This window comes from Corylus avellana, chromosome ca3, assembly GCF_901000735.1.
Source record: "Corylus avellana chromosome ca3, CavTom2PMs-1.0".
In the NCBI taxonomy this organism is placed as follows: Eukaryota; Viridiplantae; Streptophyta; class Magnoliopsida; order Fagales; family Betulaceae; genus Corylus; species Corylus avellana.
In genome coordinates this window covers 12,246,618-12,272,768 of record NC_081543.1, presented here as the reverse complement: position 1 = coordinate 12,272,768, position 26,151 = coordinate 12,246,618, and the positions used below count along the sequence as shown (strand labels likewise).

Genomic DNA, 26,151 nt, shown 5'->3' with positions numbered 1-26,151 from the left:
CCCAAAAGCCAGACAGCCCGCGTATTCTCCGCCTATGGGATAGAAAATCACTTATCCCTATAAATATGACTACTTTCTTCCAACACGAGGAATTCAAAAATACTTTACGAAGGACACAAAATTTCCAACAAATGTAGCTACGCAATAAAAATTCTTACAAATTCCATTTTCATTGTATATATATTTATATCATATTTACCAAAAAAGAAAAAGAAAAGAGCAAATAGATATTTTATCATAGTTTTTATTGGTCATTTGGTTTCTATTTATGAGGGGAAAAACCAAAGAAACAGACCAAATTTATGAAAGACTCCACCACTTGGCACGTTTGACTTGTAAGTTATGTTTTGGGTGTTATTTTTTTGTTTTTGGTTTGAAGAAGTGTTTTGAAGTTGCATAAAAATGAAAATATTATGTGTTTTGAGGAGTCTTTTGTCTATACTTGTTTGGTAGTCTTTGACTTGAGAACAAAAAGAAAAGAAACATGTAGAATAAAAAACACTATTGGCAAGGCGAAAAGTGCAGGACAAAATCCTCAATTCTCAGCCAGCCGTGCTCTCTCACATAATCAAGTATTAGTTTTAAATTATAACCAACGGAACTCGTGATCGTGAACCGCTTACCCCAAAAAATAATTTAAAACTAGTAAAAAAAGAAAGACTTTAAAATTTAGATAAATTTTTAAAGACAAACATATTCTTTTAATTTTCTCTGTGGGATAAGGGGGGAATAAGGATCATGAAAAATATCTAGTTAGTTATATTGAAAGTGTAATTTATCACCTCAAAAAGTGAAAAGACAAATACCCCTCACATATAACTAATTGAACATTATCTAGTTTAAATGAACTGGAGAGGATCCTGTTCTGGGGAGGGGGGCAGTAGTTGAACACTTTACTTCTCACGCACAATTCCAAATATTTCCAGGTGAATGGCTTTATTGGGAAAAGTTTAAGACATCTTAATGCAAAGAGAAGAAATAAGGAGAATTGAGAAATTATTCTGAATACGAGAAATGACACAAAATTTGAGCAAATATATACCTAAATTGCCTATCAACAGAGGTTTTAAGTCTCCTTACAACGATGTAAGACAGATCTGTACAGCGGAAACATTTTATCTTTCTTTCTTTCTTTTATTTTTATAAGCTGTACAGCCAACACCTGAAATTGAACTTCCCCACTAGTGATTGATGCTGCAAAACTGAACTTCTGACAGTTCCACTGAGACATGTACAGAAAAGGACCAGGTGATAGATGGCATAATTTTCAAAGTCATCAATGGACATGAAGAGATAGGCTTCCTCTCTCACTGCACCCTTGTTTCGAAGGGCCAGTGGGCATTAGGTTGAATTGCAAAATTATGTTTAAAAGAAAGGTCCTAGCCTGCAATTCATTGAACAAAGTTAATTAAAAAATAACTGAAATAGGTCAGCAATTTTTGGCTAATTATGACTTTCTCTCAACCTCTTCTCTGGACTGGCTTTTCAAGAGCAATTATGATTTTCAGAATTGAGATCAAAACTAAAAAAAAAATATAAAAAAAAAAACTCCATTCCAATATACAAAATCATAACTATGATAGGCTTGGGCAAGAAAATGTTCCAGCCAAGACACAACATCCTGTAAAGGATAAATCTTGTAACAGATTTTTCTTCACACATACTTGAAGTGGTATCTAAACCAGGGAAAAAGGAAACAAAAATGTCGTATGGTATTGATGTCTGTTGGATCCCGCTCATGAGGTGGTAACTTCAGAGGTTTCTTTCTTTGGTTTTGAATTCCCACATTGATAAGAAGAATAGGGAGGTGCAGTAGTCCCTATATTAGAGTGATAATCCCACATCAGTAAAAGTGAAGTAGGGAGGTGTGCCAATTCTGATAGATAAGAGTGGTAGGGTAGCCTTTGTTGCGTGTGAGAATGGGAAGAAAACACTTTTCTAGTGTGTGAGTTAGTGTTAGAGCACAATTGGGTTTATTGGGATCTTGGATTCCAGTGTGTCAAGTTTAAGAGTTTTATAGTTAAAAGTTTGTAATCCATATCTTTGATGGGGGACTTTGCCATGCATCGCGTTAAAAGAAATTTAAAAAGTTTTGAAAGTCAAAAGTCCGCAGATGCAGTGGATGCAGCGATTGCTCTAGAAAATAATGAAGATGATGAAGATGGTGATATTATTATGGTCATAGAAGGAGATTCGACTAAAAATTTGTTGGATAGAGACTGGTTGACAGATATACAGGTTGTGATGAAAGTTCTGTTATGTTAGCTAATAACGAGGAGCGTAAAGTTGTGGGAATATACAGAGTAAAATTTAAAATGTTTGATAGGATCGTGAAGGCTTCCAGTACCAATGGACATGTAGTAGAACTTGAAAGGAATTTGATTTCTTTAGGCCAGCTAGATTCTTTGGGTTATGGATGTTCTATAAGAGGTGTAGTAAAAGTTAACAAAGGTGCTTTGGTGGTAATGAAATGAGAGAAAGCTTAGAATCTGTATGAGTTAATTGGAGATACAATTAAAGGTAGAGCAAATTGCAGAGTAACGTTTGGTTAAAACACTGAAAAAGAAGTAGTGACAAGATGGAAGAGAGTGGGATTGAAGAAAAGATATTAAAGTGAAGTAAAGTTTGACTTTGTTGACGACTTGGTGGAGCGCCCCTACCCACAGAGGCTCAAAGGGATACCCAAACTGGTGCAAATGGGGACACATCCTCATATGTCGGAGGAGGAAATTTGTTGGGTCCCACACATGAGGTGGTAACTTTAGAGGTTACCTTGTTGGCTTTGAAATTCCACATTGATAAGAAGAATAGTAAGGAGGTGCAGTAGTTCCTAGTTTAGAGTGGTAATCCCACATTAATTAGAATTGGAAGACATAGTTCGTTGCGTGTGAATTGCAAGACATACTTTTGTCTAGTGTGTGAGTTAGTGTGAAAGCACCATTGGCTGTATTAGGGTCTTGAGTTTGAGAGTATTAAATTTGAGAATTTTTTATTAGATAGTTTATAATTCCAACTAGTTGCTAGTGGATTATTTTTGGACACAATTTGCCGAACCATGTTAAACTTTACGTCTTAAGGTGCATACTTTTTTGTTGTTGTGTGTGTTTTTCACAACAAAGTCATCCAAGCATCTATTTTCTGCACAACTCATGCATGTGAATTACTTCTTTATGTATACAGATTAATATCATCTCTTATCAAATGGTTGAAAGTTGACGTATAATGGATTAACATCTCATGTTAATCTGTATATTTGACAAAACCAGGATGCAAAGTATATCTAATAAATTAGATATTTACTGAAATATATCTACCAAATTAAATAATCGCAGGGGACTAATTACAGGCTTAATTACTGGCAAATTAAGCACGACAGCCACAAGTTTTCTGCTTGATGAAAAAATGTTCGTTTTGTTATACTGAACCATTTTCATGGAAGTATTTAGGCTAGATGACAGCAACTGTTTCATTCAAGTATAACCCATCTTCATGCATAGGATCCAATTCATGATCTTTTAAGAGATTAGTACACCATTATCTGTAATTTTAGGGTATAATTTCAGGTGTCTCTCTTGTATCCTCTGCACTGGGCAATGCCCTTATCTTTAAATAAAATATTTTCCTTATCCCAAATGAAGAAAAAAAATTAAGTACCTGATTATAAAGGTCCACTAATTCCATGGTTGTGACAAAGAGACACTCGGTATAGATGCCTCTAGTCCTTGTTTGCCATGTATAGCAGAATTGAGCACATTGTATTGCTCAGTCACGGAATTATAAATCGCTTGCGAGTATGCATCCTTAGCCTGCAAAAGTGAAAGCCAACTCATTTAAAGTCGATAAAAATTAACCATAAAAATAATGTGCATGAAGTTCTTTGGAAACTAAGAACCTAAACAGGTGAGGCTACCCTCTGAATAAAACATTAATGGAACATAACTTCTCTAAGATTATGAACAAAAAAAAAAAAAAGCGGTTATTTATTTTTTGATTTTACTTATCAAAAAAAAAAAGATTATTAACAAACCAAATAACTTATGCATACTGTGTCAAAAGCAACTTTAACAATTATGTGTAGTTGATAAAATAAAGCCTGTTTGAAAAATAGCTTTAATCCATTCATGAGGTTTGAAATCCTAATAAGATTAATCTCTTTTGTTATCCTTCTTCTTTACTTGTTACAGCAGTTAAAAGGGGCAATAACTCATCATAAGATTATTTTACATAAATTTAAAACCTCGCTCAAACCATCTCATAGCCATGGAAAAAATGAGTAACATGTCAGAATCTATAACATAGGATGTAATGAAAAGTTGTTACCGATTGGAGTCAATTATGCACTGGTGCAGTCAATATGTTTTAATATTAATACCTAGAACAATGCTATTTGGATAGTCTTGTATACAAAATTCTATCTTGATCCCTCGTTTCCAACCATGGGTAATGTGTTCTATTTACCAGTATAGACATAAAAGCAAGGACGGAAAGCTTTGTGCAAAGGACTTCATACAAATAACATTATCCTAATAGCCTGGTAATTTTTTTATTTGTAAATAGCCAGGTAAATTTTGTATTTATGCAAAATAGCTCTCCACTGCCCAAGATACATTATACAAAATTTCAGGAACTAGATATTAAAACATCCAAGTGAAAGACCACCATACTAAATGGAACCAACCTTTTCAGGGTTTCCACAGGCAGCAGCAATTTCAGAGAAGCTGATGCCTGGTGACACTGATAATCCAGCTCCATGAAAGGAGATGACCCTTTCCTCTCCAATTTCTTTTTCTACCTGGAAAAAATTACTATTGTCACAAGAGAGGAAAACAGTTAAAAAGAGAAGACGCCAAGTGAAAAACAAGGCGTACCTGGGGTGGAGGGGGCATTATGTCATTGCACAACAATGCTAATGGATATATATGCCCGGGGGCACCAGAATGTTCAGCAAGCCTTCTCATATTGTCCACTGAAGAAGCATCAAAGGGTGCCTGACCCCCTTATATCAGTACCAAAGTTTTAATGACATCTCAAAATGGAGATAAAATATCAAACAATTTTTTTTTTTTTTTTTGGTTAAAGAAAGAACTAACACCTTTGGCTAGATAAAGAACATACTGCACAGAAAGAAATTTTTTCTCCTAACTAATGCCATGTTCAGGAAGTATATCTGTAAAAATTTATCTCAGTAGATACAAATTGCAACCCAAATATCTTCCACAAGCTACTAGTGGTTTCACAATGAAACTATCATTGGAGATGCATTATAAATTAACTCAATACTTCATAAATAATAAAGGTGCAAGAAACAAACAGATGCTGACATACAAAGAAAGAGAGGAGAAGAAAAACTTACTGGAAACCATTCATTTGTGTGAGGATCAGGTCGATCCCTCCCACCACTTGGTGCAATCCATATTAATTGTGATCCACCCCTGTATCAGAAAGCCGCTAAGTGACAGGAGCACAATGGAAGATTTTTCAGAGCTAAAAGAAAACTGCCAAAAATAAAGGTGCGGATCTGTTTTCAAAATCATTTATAAGAGCAGGAATACATTAAACATCTAAGGCACTGAAATAACTGTAGTATTCCCTACTTCTAATCATACAAAATTTTAAAATCAAAGTTGAAGGATCAGTATAAGGTGGGATACTGGGGGAAACAGGAGAAGATTTAGATTTCACCAAGAGATAGTAATCAACAGCTGTGTGAGTGTGTGTGGGTGGAAGCGAATTGCTTGTAGAAACAACAATTACAGAACTTGTTCGAATAACTTGGAGAAAAATCCAGCATTGCATTTGATAATTTTGTCAAACAACAATTACAAGTAGAAAAATCCACAGAGAGAATTATTTCTAGAGGATTTCCGCTAGAAATAAATCGAATTCACTTCCTCAGATTTCACATTCTCTCTTCTTGAAGTAAATTTGACCAGCATCTCCCATCAACTTTGACTTGAATGTGTTATCAATTAGAAATAAATGCGCATCACAAACTTGAAATATAGAGAGTAAAGCACAGTATTTAAGATCCTAGCATGGAATGCAGTGTGGAAATTGTGATGAAAATATCCAAGTCAAAGACAAGAGCTCCTTGCAAAACCATAAAACAGTTGCATGATAGCCTTCAGCTTATTATTTATTTTATGAAATAAATTAGAATCAAGTAAATACCAAGATTGCCAACATAAACATCCACAATTCCCCATCCTTGATATACAGGCCACAAATACTATCTTTCCAACTAATTTATCAAAAAACCAATACTATCTTTCCAACTAAAATATCAATATTACCATAGTATACCTCAATAATAATCCTCATTTTGAAACACAAGCTGCCTAGATATCATCTAAGACCTTCATCTGCCAATCCACAGGAAAAAAAAAAAAAAATTCTGTTTCTGACCATTTTACCACAAAGTCTCTTTCAAACATTTGTTTTTATATAACTAATATAATGCACAAAAAGGGGCACAAGCCAAAAGCACAAAGCCTCTTTTGGACTTGATTCCTTAGAAAATCCAAGCTGCTACAAATCCATATGGTAAAAGATCGAGATGTCCCCCTAACTCCCCTCATTAAGTCCTAATTTGAAAAAGATCTGTTCAGTGCTTTAGACTGTTATCATGTACTCTCCAGAGGCATCACCAAACCACATCGAACGCTATATCAATCCCAAAATGAAGTCGAAGGCAAACCAGACAAACTAACACAACAGCCCTATCTTTGTCGTTCATCAGACTTCCAAAGAGGGATTCCACCTATCAAGTTCTACTTATATCATTCAATCTGCCAGCTACTACTCAAATAAATTTTACACAATTCCATCACTCAGATTCAAGGAAAAGGTAAAGAAAAATAGAAAGGCGAAGAGAAAAAAGACCAAGAAAAAAAAAAGGTATAAAATCTAAGGGGGCAATCTGAACGATCAAATGAATAAGGTTTTTTTTTTTTTTTTTTTGAAAGAAAAAAAAGTAATTAAGATATTATTAAAAGCGCAAAGCGCAGCCCAATACACAAGTATACAAGAAAAACACCTATTTATAAGGAGAAAAAAGAAGAAGAAAATCATTAAAACTAATCACCAAACGTGCTAAAAACGCAGTTGTCCATAAAAAGAGGAATAAAAAATGACTTAAACTCCTCCAACGTCCTCTCTCGGTTCTCGAAAATTTGGTCGTTTCTTTCCCGTCAAAGGCACCACAAAAGGCAAGAGGGCACTATCTTTCACACTACAACACTCTAGCACGTGGGACAACACAAAGTGACTAAAGAAAGCATTCCATAAGGAACAAGCCACCTCACAATGGATAAGAAGATTCACTGACTTCTCATTTCTATTGCACATGCAGCAACAATCAACAATAATCATGTCACTTCCTAAGGTTATCCATAGTAAGGATCTTTCATAGGGTCGCCGACCAAGTGAAAAACCCCACTCTCAAAGGCACCTTGATTCGCCAAATGCTCTTCCAAGGAAAATGAATGCCATCATTACATGCAAGGACCTTGTAAAAGGAGCTAAGGTCAAATATCCCTTTGTTTGAAGGTGCCCACCAAAGCTTGTCTTCCCCTTTACGTCTCACTTTATAGGAATACAATACACTGAAAAAACAACCCAATAAATCCACCTCTCAATCGTGAGCAGCTCTAGAAAAGCTCACATTCCACTGAAGGAAACCACTAGAAAGATCCTAATGAACTGCAATAGAAGCATCCTTTGTACATGCAATGCTATATAACTCTAGGAATGCTTCCTTAAGGGCCATCTCCCCACGCCATACAGCATCCCAAAATTTTATCTTGAAGCCATTTCCCAGCTCAAATCTAGTATGACTAGAAAACAACCTCCACCCTCTCCTAATATTCTTTTATAGCCCCACGGCCCCCACCCCATACCAACTCTCTACCATCCTCAAACGAATAAGTAAAAGGATACATGCTAAAATTACCTATGATGGCCAGAAATAAGAAATGACTTTCAATGGTATCCATTCCTCATGTCCACAGGCATCATATATCCAAGACTTCAATCAGACTCACAGAGACAAGCAGAGGTACCTTAAAAGTAAAGCCATTTCCTTCAAACTTCGTGTGTTTGCTTTCTTTTTCATCTCAACAAGCTCAGGATCATCATACATGTGCTTCTTCGAGTACACACAGAGAAGATTCCTAGCAAGATGCAAAAAGGACAATAACATCAAATTCGTTAAAATTTAAACAGGTGTAAAAAGCATAATCACAATATGATGTCATCTGAAAACTTCAGAATCACCTTCCCTTGCTGAAGGGCTTGCAAAGAGGATCTATTAAAACTCTATCCCCTGCTATATAAGTCTGCAGTACGTCAAGTTTGAGTTTGTTATGCTAACATTTCCCAATGCACAGAATAACATTAGTAACTATTGTAGGCTCTGAGTTTGAAGGGTGGAAAAAAGTTTCACCATGCTTTCAGCAATATGTGGGTTTGTTGCTTCAAGCAACAATGCAATGATAGCTGGGTCTGCTTCAGTTTGGTGGTTTGACATCAAGACAATATTGTGACCCTGTAATCAATCATATGAGAAATTATTGCATTAACACAGGTCAATTCTACATCAACAAATAATTGAAAATCATAAATTGGCAATTATCAACAATGCTTAAAACCATGAGAAGCACAGATGACAAGCCATTGAACACACAGATAGTTCTATATGATCTTCTATTTCTTCACTCATTACTTGAAAAGGCATATTAATACACACACACGCACACACACACACACAAAAAAAAAAAAAATTCATAAATACAGTACCTTCATATTGCATACCGGAGAAACCTCTGGGCCTTATTACAATCCAAATCTTACATAACTAATGCCCAAAAGCAATTGGGCCAGCTAGCATCAAAGCAAAGTTCTAGCCTTAATTTCTTAGCTTAGAATAGTAAAGGAAGCACATCACAGAAGGATTCTAATTATGAAAGTTCCCCATAAAACTTGTATCAGTTCCTTTGCACAGGGTTAACCCTTAACCCAAAACTAAACCAATCAAGAATGGTTCTCAATTTCGTCACACAACCAACCAATGGACTAGTAGAACCAAACAAAACCAGGCCATGGAAAGATCATATTGGTCCAGTCATGGAAGTAACTTGTCTAAAGGTTTTCATCATCATATGCACTATATGATAATAGCAATAATTTGCCACATAAATTCCCTACTATTTTTTCTAATCATATAATCCTCCCCCCCCCCCCTTTTTGCCTATGTTCATTATACATAAGTTATCTAAGACACTTTTTAAAAAAGGAGGTGAATGACATAGACAAAGTTCAAATTCAGAACCTTTACTCTCATACCATGGTCAATCACCGATTATTTCAAAAGCTTAAGCTGGTAGAGAAGACAAATTTAATCATTTAATTAATATTTTAACACAAGTAACTAGGAGGCAGTTATATTTTTAACTTTATGAAAAGAGATAATAGAACAGACTTCAGCAATTAGCAGCAGCAGAGACAATAAACGAAAGCAAATTGGAATACTGAAAATAGGCACCTTCTGAAGCTTCTCTTCAATTTCATTGAAAAGCGAAATGTTGCCTACATACGAATTTCTGTATCAAAGATTAAAAGTTCAACAATAAGGTAAAACATGAGGGAAGTGACATATCTTGACTGACAGAAAATGAAAGTCTTTCAATTTGCATAGATCACAAAACAGTAGCCACTAGTTTCAGAACTAAATTACACGTAACTTATTCCATTAAAATTCAACTACTAGAAAGCGGGATAAAAGCAGAAGAGTTGAACCAGAAAGAGAGCACTGAACATAGTCTGCAACCATAAAAGATAAGAAGCCAACCAAGTAATAGTCCTTCGATGAAATAGACAATTTGCTCTTTAAAAGAGCACAAGATCTACAGGGAGATTCACTGTTTCCAACCGAATCAATTAGTGTGAAATTGGAAATATCTGACATCCACAAACTACAAAATCACTCTCACAAGTTGTTGAGAAAGATAGAGCCTACTTTTAGTATGAAAACAGGGAGATTCAAATCTCAAAACTACCACCAGCACAATCACAACCAGGCAACACCAGCTTTTTAGTTTCCTTGTGAAATTCTAAGGTAACCAAGAGGGATCTACATGCTTGAATATTGACGTGTGGGTTCTCTAAGCACCCTGGAGATGCCCAAGATCCAACGTGTTTTAAAATCAAAGCTCTTGCAATATCTCTGTAATCTGACACAACACATTGATCAAACAGGACACAGACTTCAATGGTTTGGACTTGGTACCTTGAATATGAATCTCATTATATATAGTAAAAACAGAAATTAGACCAAAATCCAATAAATTTATGAAAAAACGCAACTAAGCTTAGAATCCAACAAAAATCCAGATTCAATTTGAATCTGAATATCTATAATACTACACGTGGATCAATTATCATATACAGAATATTCATGTATAACATATTAAAGCTACTTTCACATCATAGATATGGAGTGCCATTTTCAGTCTAGTTGGGCTGACTTAGGTTATGCCTACACATGTAGTGGACCTATTGGCTTGCTGGAGGGTTATATGGCAGTTCTCAGAGTGTAGCAGTGTGAAAGATGGTGCCTATCATGTCTTTTGTGGTGTCTTTGGCTGAAAAAAAATGATAAAAGTTTTGAGGACTGTGCGAGGACGGTGATGGAACTAAAGTTTTTCTTCCTCAATATTGTTTACCTTTAGACAACTGCGTTAGACTATCCTTATTTGCTTTGCTTTCATATTTTCATGATCTTTTTTCTCTTTCTAGCTAGGTAATTTTCTTGTGTACTTGGTTTGCGCCTTTTGCGCTTTTTAATAATATTTTGATTATTTATCAAAAAATATATATTAATTACATGTTTGTCATGATTAATCTTTTCTATTAAAAAATTCCAGCTATTACAATCCATTTTTCTGTTTGGTATGTCTTTAGTTGTATTGTATTGCTGAAAAAGGATTTGGTATTGAAGCCCCTCTATTTCAGTTTTGGGCAATACAATTTTTAGGCCTTCATGTAAGTATATTACTCTAAGGTGGGTGGCCGGAGGTGGTCAGATGCGTTTAGCAAGGAGATGGTCGATTGAATCCAAGGATTTTGAGATGCTGGTGAAGGATGGGGAAGCTGGGTTAGAGATTAAGGAGAAAAACAAAAGGTTGGTGAGGTCAGTGAAGTTGGTTGGGAAGAAATGAAGCTGTTTGGCTTTTACATATCTTTGAAGAGTTGATTGCAGTGAGGGATTCCAGGGTCTTTCATGATCATTCTAAGCCGGGCTATCCTAGAATATTAGCCCAGAAGTGCTTCAACAATATATGGAAGCTTTTTGGTGATTGAAGAATGTGAGGGGAGGGAGAGGCGCAGGTCAGTCATGGTGCCAGAAGGGAAGAACCAGAAAGGATGGAGTAAGCTTGAGTCTGAGATTCAGATTGCTATTAGATTCTTCCAACCAGTCTTGATGGCTCCAGAAAAGGATGATGTGAAGAAAAGGAGGAGCTTTTCTGAGGTGTTACACGCCATGGTATGTCCGTCGAGGAACTTTAACCATCGCAAGAGTCCCTAAATGTTGTCGGGGAAGCTGGAAAACATGCTGTGCCACAGAAGAAGATGAACGTGAATGTTACTGGTCCAGGGTCAGGTTCGATAGCCATTCTCAAACACCCAGGTGGTATACTTCCGGCGAATGTTAAGGGAAAGGATCCGATTGAAGGGGGATGCATGGAAGAATCAGGGAGGAAGCGATACATGATGGATTTTCCGGCAATTCCTTCGCTGGTGCAATCTGTATCTCCGGTGAAAATCTCTCCGGTGGTTCCTGGATTGTTGGGTAGTGGCAATTTGTCTCATGCAGAGGTGGTGGCGCAAGGACGTGATATACGTGATGCACCTGGTGGGAAGAATAATTCTGACAAGGGACACGTGGAGTTTGGAGGATTCGAATGCGTCAAATTAAGGAACTCTTTGGAAAAGCTTCAGTAGGAGATAAAGGATTGCCTGGAGCACTTGGCGATGGGAAAGTGTGGGCATTGCGTTCGTGGGCTTACGGACCTTGGGCCTACGCCAATCAACCAAAATGCAATGGAGGATGTTAATACCCAGCCCATGCAGTCGTTGGGTAAGACCCAGAAGGTGGGAGAAGGGAATAAGAGAAGAGGGAGACAAAAAGAAAAAAAGGCCGATGAGGGTGAAAAAAGTTCAAGTGGGCTGGATGACATACAAGAATGGTGATCCAGGAGCTTCATCGTCCACTGCAGGTCATCAAGTAGCAATGTGTCAACCGCCGGTAGGTCCATCGGCGAGGTCTGCCCGGGGCTTATTGGGAAAAGCACCCTCTAAAGGTGAAATGGAGCTGACCGGCATGAGGGATGGAGTTTTACACTTGGGTCGGCGACAGATAGTGCCGATGGGGAGAGAAACAGTGTCGGAGGTGGAGCTGGGCGATGGCAGAGGCTCCGATGTCCAAGAGGCAAGAAGGATTGCAGTTCTGGCAGAGCATAATGCTCGGAATTTGGTGGTGGGGGATGGGTATGGGTCTCCGGCAGTTCAGGCTAACTGGGCGAAGGTGACAGGGATTGGTTTTGACCTCTCGGCAGTCACTGCTTCCTGGGAAATATTGCCTAGACCGGGAACTCTAACCAGTTCCGAGATTGTGGGAGTTTGTGATAAAATAATAGAAAAAGGGGAATTAATTTCCCCTGGGGCAGAATTGGAGGTTGGGTTGGCAAGAGGTATGGAAGGTTTGGAGGAGGACTGTGTGGGAACTCCTTGGGAAGCCAGGAAAGATATGGACAGGGAACCTACTCAAACCAGTTTGGAGCTATACAATTCTCCACGTTCTATGGAGAAATCTGCTCCACTTAAGGAAAATTCAGTGGTAGGAATGGAATTAGAGATATTTGAAGTGGAGGATCTTACTCCGATAAGGAGCTGTCCAGCTTCGGGAATTAAGGGGAAACAGGGAGCTCAGCCAACAGATATGGTTTTGAAGCTTGTCAAGGAGTTTAGCCACTTCGTGGGAATTTCGTGTGATGGGTATGAAGGGAAATTATTGGAGCTGTTTGCGGATATAATTGCAGAGAATGAAGGAAAGGGGGCAAGTGTGGCATCAAATGCGGGAAAGAAAGGATTGAGGGAACTTAATAATCTGGTAAGTTCTATTAATTATGAAGGTAATTCTAGTCGGGTTAGGGTTAAAGGAAGGGCACAAAGAGATAATCCATGAAGCCAAAGATTATTACTTGGAATTTGAGGGGATTAAACGATGGCAATAAATGTTTGAAGGTGAGAAGTTTGCTTAGACAATGGAAGGGGGACATCGTATGCATTCAAGAGACGAAAATGGAGTATATTTCCAACAAATTTGTGAGAAAATTATGGCGATGTGCTTATGCTGATTGGGTTTTTGTGGCATGAAAAGGAGCTTCGGGTGGAATTTTATTGATGTGGGATAGAGGGGTGGTCACGAAGCTTCAGGATTATGTGGAGGATGATTTTGTATGGGCTCTTGCAGGGGTCTATGGTCCGAACTTCAATCATATTAGACACTGGCTATGAGAGGAGTTGGCTAGTCTTACCAGCTGGTGGAATGTGCTATGGTGTATTGGCGGTGATTTCAACGTGACTCATTTCCTTAGCGAAAGGGCGGAGGGAGCACGTCTCACTCGTGCAATGTCCGATTTCTCGGATTTCATATATGAGCAGGGGCTTATGGATCTCCCATTAGCCGGAGGGACGTTCACTTGGTCGAATTCTTACTCCCGATCTAGGATTGACCGTTTCTTAGTCTCTCCAGAATGGGAAATTAAATATCCTGGGTTGATACAGAAAAGGATGCTCAGACTGTGCTCGGATCATTTTCCTATCTTGCTTGATTGTGACAGCATGGTTAGGGGTAAGAGGCCTTTTAAATTTGAGAACATGTGGTTGAAATCTGATGGGTTCGTGGACAAGGTACAGGCTTGGTGGTCGTCTTATAATTTTTCTGGCTCTTCAAGTTTCATCTTGGCTAAAAAGCTCAAGGCGTTAAAGGCGGACATTAAAAGCTGGAACGAGATGGAATTTGGCAATGTGAGTGCTAGGTGCTTAGAAAAAGCGGAGGAGTTGAAGGCTATGGATAGCTTGGAGGAAGAAGGGGAGCTAGATGAAGAAGAGAAGGAAAGAAAAAGGGTGATTACTAGGGAACTGGAGATTGCCATTCTACAAGAGGAAATCAGTTGGAGACAAAAATCCAGGATTTGGTGGCTCAAGGAAGGAGATAAATGTACTAAATTCCTTCATCGAATTGCCAAATCAAATCGGAGATGCAATTCCATTGATTCCATAACCATCAATGGAGCTCCTAACTCCAACCAAGACATCATCAAGGACCATGCGGTGCAATTCTACGAGTCTTTGCTCTCTGAACGTTGCAATTGGAGGCCTAGGGTGGACAATCTTGTGTTTGATATGTTGGAGGCGGACGAGGCCAATCAACTAGAATTTCCTTTCGAGGAAATGGAGGTTTTGGAGGCGATTAAAGACATGGATAGAGATAAGGCTCCAGGTCCAGATGGTTTCTCCATGGCTTTTTTCCAAGATTGTTGGGAGGTGATAAAGGAAGATATCATGGCGGTATTTTCAGACTTTCATGTTCGTGGTAAGTTCGAAAAAAGTCTCAATGCCACTTTCATTTCCCTTATTCCAAAGGTGCCTGGGGCTACCGAATTTAAGGAATTTCGCCCTATTAGCCTAATAAGCGGAACTTACAAGATTATTGCCAAAGTTCTTGCTAATAGGATGAAGAGGGTGGTGGCAAGGGTGATATCAAAGCCTCAAAATGCTTTCGTGAAGGGTAGGCAAATTATGGATTCGGTTCTTATTGCAAGTGAATGTTTGGATAGCCGGATCAATTCAGGGGAAACGGGGCTGCTTTGTAAACTGGATATGGAGAAGGCTTATGATCACATAAACTGGGACTTTCTATTATATCTTCTTAGGAGATGTGGTTTTAGCGAAAAATGGTGTTCTTGGATTGAGCGTTGTATTTCAACTGCTCGTTTCTCGGTGTTGATTAATGGCACTCCGGTCGGCTTTTTCAGAAGTTCTCAAGGGGTGAGACAAGGGGATCCCTTGTCTCCATTCTTGTTTGTCATAATCATGGAGGCGTTTAGTAGGATGATTGGTGCTGCCATCGATAATGGTTTCATCTCGGGCTTCTCAGTGGGAAATGATCTGTCAGAGAGGATCACCATCTCTCATCTTTTATTTGCAGACGATATGCTGGTTTTTTGTGGGGCGAATCTTGATCAAATCCGCTCCATTAAAGCACTTCTTATTTGCTTTGAAGCCGTTTCTGGTCTAAAGGTGAATATGGCGAAATCAGCTTTGATCCCGGTAGGTGAGGCGGAAAATGTGGGAGAATTGGCTGGGATTTTGGGTTGTGGTTTAGCTTATCTTCCTTTGAAGTATTTGGGACTTCCCTTGGGCGCTTGTTTCAAGGCCAAAAACATTTGGGATGACACTTTGGAGAAGGTTGAGCGGAGGTTGGCTAGTTGGAAAAGGTTGTATCTATCCAAGGGAGGAAGGGTCACTTTGATTAAGAGCACACTTTCCAATCTTCCTACTTATTTATTATCCCTCTTTCCTTTACCTGTTTCTGTGGCCAAGAGAATAGAGAAGCTCCAACGTGATTTTCTTTGGGGTGGCTTAAACGAAGAATTCAAGTATCACTTGGTTAGTTGGGAAAAGGTATGCTCTCCCATCTGTAAAGGTGGCCTAGGGATCAGGAAGCTAAGAGTTTTCAATCAAGCCTTATTAGGGAAGTGGCTATGGCGTTACGCGCATGAGAGAGAGGCTTGGTGGAGAATTGTGGTGGATGCCAAGTTTGGTTCTGCATGGGGTGGATGGCATTCCGTTGACAATCCCGGGCCTCATGGGGTGGGCCTTTGGAGGCATATTAGGAGAGGGTGGCGAGTGTTTTCTAAATATATTAAATACGACCCAGGAGACGAATCTCAAATCAGATTTTGGGATGATGTATGGTGCGGGGAAATGATTCTTAAGGAAGCTTATCCAGGCCTATATAGCATAGCTAATGCAAAAGACGCATCCATTTCCGATAACTTGGAGATTATGTGTGGAACTCGTCAATGGAATGTTAGCTTCCTTCAATCGATTCATGATTGGGAATTGGAAGTACTAGCCTCATTCTATACTACGATATATTCTCACAAGTGGAGTAGGGGAGGGGCGGACAAAATTTGGTGGATCCCATCGAGAAAAGGGAAGTTCGATGTTAAATCATTCTACAATATCCTGGTAAGCAAAGAAGCGAGTTCGTTTCCTTGGAAGAGCATATGGCGCACCAAGGCACCCTCGAGAGTGGCTTTCTTTACTTGGACGGCGGTGTTAGAAAACGGTCTCACAATTGATAATCTTAGGAAAAGGAATATTATCGTGATCAATAGATGTTGCTTATGCAAAATTGATGGGGAGACTATTGATCATCTTTTCCTTCACTGTGAGATTGCTCGTTCCTTATGGCAGGTCATCTTTAGTCGTTTTGGGTTGTATTGGGTCATGCCTAGCAAGGTGGCGGGCTTGTTTGCTTGTTGGTGGGCGGGAGGTCACTCTAGGTGTGTTGTTGTCTGGAAAATGGTCCCTCTATGCATTATGTGGTGCCTTTGGTTAGAAAGGAACGAAAGGTGCTTTGAGGATTCAAAGAGATCATTGAAGGAACTCACGGCCTTCTTTTTCCATACGCTTTACACTTGGACAGCTGCTTGGCTCGCTCCTATAGTTATTAGCTATCTTGATTTCCTTGTTCTTTTCTCTTCTTCTAGCTAGTCGTTTCCCTTGTATACTCCGTGTGTACTAGGGTTACGCCCCTCTGCGCTTTTGATATATAAACATTACTTATCAAAAAAAAAAAAAAAATTCTATTAAGTTCAGGTCATAATAGTTTAGAATCTGCCTTCTTCCGAATTCAATCAGTTCATTATTGAAAATCCTAAGAATCAGATGCAAACCTGAACCATTGGATGATTCAGTATGGTCAGCAAATGTTTGTTAGATTGATTTCAAAATTAAGGTCTCTAGACCAAACATGAAGCCTTTTCAGTTCAAGAATAAGTGAATGTGGTAGTTAGGTTGCTCAATTTTTTGCTTTTTCTTTTAATTTTTAGATTTTAAAGATTTTTTTTTTTTTTCAAATATTTGTTCAGGTCAAGGGTGTTTTGCCAATTTCATTTACTTGTAGAGATGGGCCATAGTTGAGGGCTGTGGGTATTACTTTATAGTTAGCATAGCCTTCAGCTTAATCTACACTTATAAATCGTACACCCATTGAGAAAATTCACAAGTCTTTGTATGAATGCCGCAGCAAAGACAGATTTGTGCAGCAGCTCACCCTCAATGATAGTGCTATCCATTTGAAGATAAATAATGTTTACTTATTTCGTAATAATAAACTCTTCAGCTTGGTGGATGACAAAAGGAAATACTTTACAGGCTGCTAATAAGTAATAACTTATTTCAGGCAGTTTTATATAGACTAAATCAATATCTCTCAAAAAACCAGATGAAGATGAAGTACATAAAAGTTGTCACCTCACCTGAAATCAACTAAAGGACGGATATAACTTTGACCAAACATATAGTAGTCAAAAGGCTCTCGCAGCGCTTTGTGATATGGTGAAAAGACAAAAGGATCCTGAAAATTTACTGTAATATAAGATTCATAAAGCTGATAACTAATATCCAATATCTGCAGAGATGCACATACTCTAGAAGCTATAAGGACATAATGATAGAGTGAAGATAATTAAACATTACCTCAACATCAAAGAATACACGATCAAATACAACAGCCATATTTGACAACACTATTTCATCAGCCCTTGGATTTCCACTTTGGAAAACCTGACACATGACAGCGAGCAAATTATTATTAGTATTATTTTGGTAAGTTATACACCCGGTGAGTCTTGAACCCACAACTTCACCTGGCACATGTTCTTACAAGGGGAGAAGGCGTTATTTGAATTAGAACTCACCAATACAGCATGCAAAATAAAAATTATGGAAGGTAGATACATGCCAAAAAGATAAAAAGAATCATTATATTGAATTGCAGGACAACACCCTAAATGAGCAGAAATTGTTTGCTGTCCTCATAAAGGAAATCCGAAAAATAATCCCACACTACTTTCCAAGTTCTCCAGTGTTCATAAGTTTAAGTAATAAAGTACAAAACCAAAATACAATTTTACCTAGAAATAGCATCCTGAGTGCAATAAAATAAAATAAAAAAATTGTCAACAATCATTAGTACAGTGGTCAAGGTCTCATGAAGGTAAAGCAACAAAAAAAAAAAAAAAAAAAAAAAAATTGACAATTTACAGTATAGATGTAGCATTATGGAAGCTTCAACTATGAAGCTTATCATAAATTATCCTAAAATAATTATATATGAAGACCGATCATATAAAAATGCTGATCTTGGCCTTTTACCATCATTAGTTATAGCAGAAATGCTAATCATAACTTGTGACGTAAAAGATGGAAGTGAACTATTGATGCTAACATAGAAATCAACAAGCCAACCAAAATACGTGTCAATCATACATGCCATAAACAATGAAATTACAATGACCAACAGTAGGAGATAGAAGGAGGAAAGGCATTTAGGTTCAGGAATGCAATATGAAAACCCAACAAATGAGTAAGTTTAAATAATGAAGCATGGGGAGAACTTCTGACAAATTTAAAGGTATACAAAATCTACATATATGAGATCACAAATTACCATGACTCAAGATGCATAGGACCAAAGCAAAGGTCTTTTGATAGCTCATGTGATTTTCTATCTAACAAGGGCAAGATTTCATGATACAGATAGTCAGATTTGCTTTAGAAAGTCAACAAATAGATTCATTAGTTCTCAAATCAGTTATTCATATTATGTCTAAGTCCCATAGTCATTAGGAGTGGTGTAATGATAAAGTAGAAATTGGGTTTAGGTTTTTATTAAGAACTAACTGAATTTCAAGTAAAAAAAAAAAATTGTTATTTTTATTCGAATATTAATTAAATGATTCAATTCATATGTTTCTGTCAATTTAAGCTTTTGTAATAAATAGTGATTTAATATGATATCAGAGCAAAGATCCTGATTTTGAACTATGCTTCCGTAATTCACTTCCCATTTCAATTTAATATTTCCAGCGTTAAACTTCACTTATTAAGGAAGAGTTTGAACCCACACGTAATTGGAGTAATATAATTAAATGCTTAAATTCAATATTTCCTACCAGCTTAAACTTTTGAAATCACTAGTGATTTGACAATTTTAAATCTTAAACTTGTTGCATAATCTTTAGATATTTTGCATTATTTTTACCTTAATGGTATTTAAAAAGTATCTCACTTACAGATTCTTTATATGCAAAACTGAAAAATTGTACACATTAATGTTTGTGTATTTTACTTACAGGTAAAAGAAAATGAAAATATCAATGGATCTTGAATATATATGAATATATGCTGTAAAGCATGAGTTTAGGAAGCTTTATTTACTGCTTTTTTATAATTGTGGTACAATACTTCCATCCCTGAAGCAACATTTGAAGGCAGCCTTCCCTCTTCTCTTTCCTTCCTGATTCCAGCCAGCAGCTCTGCAGATAAATTTTTAACATCATACACATAAAAGAGAAGACAACACCGTCAAAAAAAGATAAAAGAAAAAGAGACCAGTATGTTTAGAAAAGAAAAACGAGAACATCTAACATCCACTTCATCATCCATTAACAATAGGATTTGAAAATGTTTCTATGAGCTCAAGCCAGCTTATCTCCTGGCCATTAAGCATCTGGCTATTGCCTTCTAAGCAAATCTACTAAATCAAGCACAAAGGAGCTGCATTCCAAGCTGCTGGAGTACATTTTCTACCAAATATCTCATGCCAGCCAGAAAAGAGCTCATTGTCTGGGCTAGCGATGAGCACAAAAGACAAAAATAAGGTATGATTTAAGGATTCACAAGTTTCTTAAAAGCAAAAACAATTTTCATCAACAAAGCTGCATTTAACAAGGATATCGCAACCATCTAAAACTATTGCATTATCATATGTATAACTCACTCTACACCAAACAGATTAAGAATGGAACTCCCTAATTCCCTTGCTACTTCACAATGAATCAGTATGTGATCAATGAACTCCCCACTCTTCTTGCACATGCAACACCACTCAACCACCACAACATTCTTCTTTCTCAAATTATCAAGCGTCAATATTTTCCTTAATATTGCTGTCCACACAAAAAAGCCACCCGTGACAGAGCCTCGACTCTCCATATACTCTTCCAAGGAAAAGAGGATCCACTTTGGCTAGTTAATACTTGATAAAACGACTTCATTTCAACCTTACTCCTTTTGGAAGGACTCCATCCTATTCTATCCTCCTAGACCACCCAATTGGGAGACACCATTTTTGGATTACCTTGTTCTTCGCCCAATGCCCCTGGATGGATTGACAGTGGTTCAATCCCCACAAACTCCTCCCCCACAATATTCACCACTACCAATGGGTGTTTATTCATATCCTGACATAATTGTAACAATTCGTAATTCAAGTCAATACAATTTAACTCATAATCTTGCAGGTCCTGTATTCGCTAACCCCCTAAGCTTCCTTCTCCCTGTTTATACTCCACAACTACGAAAGCATCTCCCGAAAACCCCCTAGACTGAGACCCACTAACCCCTTCTCCAGCATCACATACCCAAATAATACTCAGTTCCCTCCCACCAATTTCCTCTAGTGAACAGAATTCTTCCTTCTGACCTGATGAACACCCTGTTTTCGACCCCACTTTACCGCACCCATTCAACCTAAGGTAAAGCACGATTTGATATATTCATGTGTCTACCAAAAAGGAATTTAATACATCTGAATTCAGTTTCACTTTTACTTTCTCCAATTTTCTGAAAGTAGTAATTCTGAAGAATTTGCATCATCTTGTTTATTAAAGAAGTATGGTGCATCATATAGGGGCCCACCAACTTGAGTATAGTACCGTGTTTAATATTAAGCGGGATATTGACAACCAATATCATCATGACAAATTTTGGAAGAAATAATGGACAGAACGGGTACGAGCTTGACAACATACATGATAACAATTAACTACCATCTTTTATGATGAAAGCAAGTGCATTATTCAGTAAAAATTCTAGAAAGTATTAGGAAATACCCCCATAAATTATGCCAACTTTTTTTGTCTCATGATTTACATAACCCCATAATTTTTTTATTTTTTATTTATTCTGATTATTCACATTGCCATAATTGTTTTTAGATAAGTAATTCACACTGCCATAATAGTTTACTCATGGCTGTAAATCAATCAGTTAATCATCTCTATTATCATTTAAGACTAGCATAATACTTCACCAAAGAAGTTCAATCAGCAATATCACCAATATCCAACGCTTTCGTAAAGTAAACTTATTCCCTTTGAAGCCTAAATTGTCATTAAGTACATATGTTAAATACCTTTCATTAAAGCATGATCCAAAACACCAATAATAACAATTATATGCAGGATAACACTAAGTTGCTAGAAGATTCAATATATTCATACATTTAAGTGGCTGAAAATCCTAAGAGTTATGATATGAGTATAATATCCAACCACTATGACTAGCTAACAATTTTACATCATAGAAGATCAGGGCCTTGTCCCCAAGAGATAGCTCAATCGGCTGGGACCACGCTTAATGAAACGGAGGTCACTAGTTCAAATTCTCCTCCCCCCTATTGTGTGGACGTGTCAAAAAAAAAATATCAAGGCCTTCTAAAAGTTCCTTTATTAGTTATCAAGCGGATACACTTACAGACCTATTTAATCTATTGCATGATGATGATGGTGGTGATTTGGAAAGATGAAATTTCCCTTCATTACCAAATATAGGTCTCTTCTAAAAATTCACCAATGGCCTATCATGAGTGTTGGCTAATTGCGAACAAGCACAACTCAGAATAATAAAATCAACAAGCTTCCAATCATGTCCATATGAACCTTTCCTCCGCCTATTTCTTCTCAGTTTTCTATCCTTCATCTGATGATCGCAAAATGCTATCTTTGGAGGATTCGGAGAGATCTTTGGAGGAACTCACGGCTTTCTTCTTTTACACGCTTTTCACTTGGACATCAGCTTGGCTGGCCCCTTTAGTGATTAGCTATCTTGATTTTTTTGTTCTTTTCTCTTCTCCTAATTAGGTGTTTTCTCTTGTATACTCCTTGTGTACTTGGGTTGCGCCCCTCTGCGCTTTTGATATAAACATTACTTATCAAAAAAAAAGTCCATTGAAAGACATTGGTTGTGGATTTGGCTAGCCTGCAATCATGAGCCAAACCGCATGAGCCAAACCGTAGAGAAAATCTTGCTTCATGAACCTCCCCCATCATTATTACTAAATCCTATCCTCTTAATCCTACTATTTTTACTCTTTATTTGTGTAACCTGTGCTCATGGGAAAATTAATTAGTTCTCATTTTTACAAGTAGATTCTGAAAACTCTAATTTACTTTCCATGTGAGCACATGTCAGACAAAGAAAGAGAAAATTAAAAAAGATTCAGCGCCTATTTTCAGAGCTTGAACTTTTCAAAAGTTGCAGCTTTTTTTAGAAGCAATCCTTGAGCTGTTTTTCAAATGCTACCTAAACCCTAAGACAAAGAAAGAGAAAATTAAAAAAGATTCAGGGCCTATTTTCAGAGCTTGAACTTTTCAAAAGTTGCAGCTTTTTTAAGAAGCAATCCTTGAGCTGTTTTTCAAATGCTACCTAAAAAGGCCAAGGCACTTCATCAAATTGGCAAAAAGCTAAAACATCCTTGGGTTACCAAAAAGTCTTCTGCATAGCAAATCAGATACATGCCCAAACAAGTTATGTCAGGTCAAATTAAATAACAGTATTTGTCCTGAATAATGCTATTATATTATAATCTAAGCTATAAATACTCTAGTAGTTCATCTCTGCATTTCCCTGACATCCACTACAATATAGCAAGGTTTGCATATCACCAACCTATTTTAAGTTTCATAGATTCCTCATATCTAAATTTCAATTTAGAATAATATTACAAAACCTTAAAGAATAGAATTATTTAGATCTGCGATGACAATAAGCAATAATACGCAATACGACAAAGTGTTTGACTCATTAAGGCATTAAATATGCTAATCAAAAAAATTTAAAGCATTTAAATATAGCAATTCCATCCCTTCAAAGAACCACGTGTAGAATTCCTGCCCTCCAAGATCCACGCAGAATATTGTCTTGCAAAGGGAAATTTGTTCCCTTTGGAAATACTCGGGAAAAAAAATTCCATTTCGAATCTCACACCCTCTCTGAAGCCCACGCATGCGACAAGTAAAATACAAGCCAAATCTAATAAACCAATTACTCATACAACGTGAAACCAATGACTCATACAACGTCCCTCTTACCCTGACAGCTTCAATCAAACAACAGACTAACAACTCCCTTGTTCTCTCTCTGCCCGAGTAAAATCCATGTGGAATACAAAACCATGGACTCAAATAATTTTCCCTGTTATAATTACAGTTTCAATGATTCAAATAATGTCCCCTTGTCACCAGATCACCACCACAGAGAACTACAGAATTAAGTGATCAAGGGGTGGTTGAGATCAATGCTAATCTTGTTTATACTTAGAAGTAATAAAAAATATATTGCAGAAAGCACAAAAGGGGGCATAAATCTATTAAGCAGGATTTAGACAAAAGGTAATCGTGTTTATTTTGAGAAGTTTGGTATTGGATTTACAAAGATTTTGATAGGATAAGACTATCTAGGATTTTTTTAACCAAAAAAGGAGGAAAAGCATCATAAATTTAACAGAGACACACCTCATAGGCGGATTGTGAGCCCCAAAAAGCTAGTTCTTTTTTTCTTTTTTGGGTGTTTTAATGCACCATAACTATTAGATTTAGAATCATCTCATGAAATCAATAAACAAAGGAGCAACGACATGAGTCTTCACACAAAATCTATACATCTTTTCTTAACATATTCATGATTTGCATGTTCCGTGTGGAGATCGAGTAAAGATAATATGTCGACAGGAAAAATTACTAAATAAGGATTCTCAAATTCATCATCATTACGAACCACAGAAACGAGAATCTTCACATCAAGATAAATACTTGCCTAAAACAATATTCAGCTTATTAAGGTGAGTCTCTCTTAGCTTTTGTAAGCCAAAAGAGTGAAAGTATGACTCAGCAAACAATTCAGAATCTATGTTATTTAGGAAGCAAATAAAGTATATTCCTTAAGAGTCAAGATATATAATCCTCTTCCTTCTCTTCGCTAGTCTCACTCGACAGAGAAATAACATCCAGAACTCAAAATGCACCCAAAAAAGAAATCGAATGAAGAAAACAACAACCAATGATTAATAAAATCACCATATTTAACATGCAAAGCAAGACTTGCACTAAAATCGGGAGAGTGAGATAGAGAGCGAGAGAGAGTTAAAACAAATCTAAAAATCTGAATTTCAAAAGTCTGCTATTACGCCGAAAAACACCAAAGAACAGAAAAAAGAGTCTCAAGTTAACTGATCCTCATGCAACAATTAGGCTCACTTGACGTAGTTTTCTATTCAAATTAGAGGATCCAAATTTGAATCAAAAAGAAAAATACTTCCTCCTTATTATTTGCTTTGTTCTTAATTTCCACACCATCACAGAGTAACTTTATCACAACGGAAAATCTCACTTTTCCACTTCACCATCTCCACATTTTCTCAGCAAAGAAAATTAGCAAACAAAAGTTAATGCAGCAAAAGATTCAACACAAGAAGCACGATTTTCTCATCCTCTCCCCTCAACATTTTCTCACAAAAAGTCACACAACAAACACCGAAACCGAACCTTCTTCGGTGCTCGCATCAAGAAAGATGCGCGAGTGGCTTCTCTCTCCGCCGGAACACGCCACATTTTCCTCAGCGGAGTCCTTGTCCTGAACCATCTCCGCCATGGCTCTCACCTTCACCGAGCGAATAGGACACGGAAAAACCGGCCCCCGCGCACCGAATCGCACAGAGACCGAGCAAAGCCTAGAAGAAGAAGAAGACGACGACGACGACGACGATAAAAACGAAAGCGAAACCCTAGGCGTTGATGTGAAGAATGTGGACGAAGGCGTGGCGGATAGGATAAACATATTACTCTAAGGCTTTGATTCGGTCTCTTTGATTTCTAAAAGTCTAGAGAGAGAGGTGTGGATGAGACTGAGTTGAGAGACTGAGACGAAGAGTGAGAGAGGGAGGGTAGGGGATTGGCGGGCGCACGTGCTTTTTATCGCTGGGAAGAAACGACGTCGTGGAGGGGATGAGGGGCTGGGGCGGACTCTGAAGGTGGTTTGGGATTGGAGACAGTGGAGGGACACGTGGCGGGTAATGGAGGGTGCAGGTGCAGGGGGGAACTGGTAGTGGTGGTGGTGGGCCAGTTTGTCTTGAAACTAGGTTTTGAGGGGTGTGAGGTACACGCTTTGTCCTCTAGTTTTAATTTTCTTTTGTTTTCTTTTGGGTTGGCATCCGTTTCTTTTGAATCATGATGGATTATAAAATAGAAGTCTTTTGTTATACGGAAATGTTTTTATATTCGGTTGTATTTACAAGATAAATGGCATTTGAATTTATGTTGTTTTGTACTTTTTTTTTGTATGATAATGTGACATTAAAGACTCGATATTATTATTTTATTTTATTCCCAAATTAAATACGTTGCTTTATTTCATATTGAAAAGTAATTAATAATAAGAGGTGTTAAACTTTTTTTTATTTTTAGGCTTTAATTCAAATTTACTTTTAAAAAAAAAAAAAAAAATCTCTATCAAATCGGTCTTTGGGTTTTCAAAAGTAATCAAATAGGATTATGATTAGATTATCAAATAACAAAATTTAGGTTGTTTTTAGGCATCAAAACACTTAAAAAATGTCACATAATAAAAATGTGAGAGCCATGGTGATATTCTAAGGGTTTTGAAAATGAGAGTCCCTGCTATTAGGTCCATCCTTAAAACTCCATTTTTATAACATTCAATAAGAATTTGACACCT

The 26,151-nt window shown here is 37.3% G+C and overlaps 1 protein-coding gene across 2 annotated transcripts; it reads right to left on the bottom strand.

Moving 5' to 3' along the window:
- Positions 1–974: 974 nt before the first annotated feature.
- Positions 975–25,428, bottom strand: LOC132173331 (glycerol-3-phosphate acyltransferase ATS12, chloroplastic). 2 transcript variants are annotated; one of them, XM_059584803.1, is made up of 13 exons: positions 24,963–25,427; positions 19,576–19,673; positions 17,833–17,919; positions 17,613–17,710; positions 9,542–9,599; positions 8,444–8,545; positions 8,275–8,336; positions 8,061–8,171; positions 5,354–5,432; positions 4,869–4,988; positions 4,679–4,792; positions 3,655–3,806; positions 975–1,384 (listed from the first exon to the last, which is right to left on the bottom strand). In XM_059584803.1, exons 1-12 carry the CDS (start codon positions 25,252–25,254, stop codon positions 3,672–3,674), a joined length of 1,356 nt encoding a protein of 451 aa, XP_059440786.1. In that variant the 5' UTR covers positions 25,255–25,427; the 3' UTR covers positions 975–1,384; positions 3,655–3,671. The 2 variants fall into 2 exon arrangements, with proteins under 2 accessions (XP_059440786.1, XP_059440787.1); XM_059584804.1 differs by lacking the exon at positions 975–1,384 and adding an exon at positions 1,399–1,819 and having other exon boundaries at positions 24,963–25,428.
- Between the last annotated feature and the right edge of the window lie 723 nt (positions 25,429–26,151).

Bases quoted from the DNA above. Each gene is read 5' to 3' on its own strand.
- LOC132173331 (XM_059584804.1), bottom strand. From the start codon at position 25,254: ATGTTTATCCTATCCGCCACGCCTTCGTCCACATTCTTCACATCAACG. The intron at 17,920-19,575 runs GTAAATAAAGCT...GTCATGTGTCAG, and splicing joins ACCACAATTATAAAAAAGCA to GTTTTCCAAAGTGGAAATCC. The intron at 4,989-5,353 runs GTAAGTTTTTCT...TAAGGGGGTCAG, and splicing joins ACACAAATGAATGGTTTCCA to GCACCCTTTGATGCTTCTTC.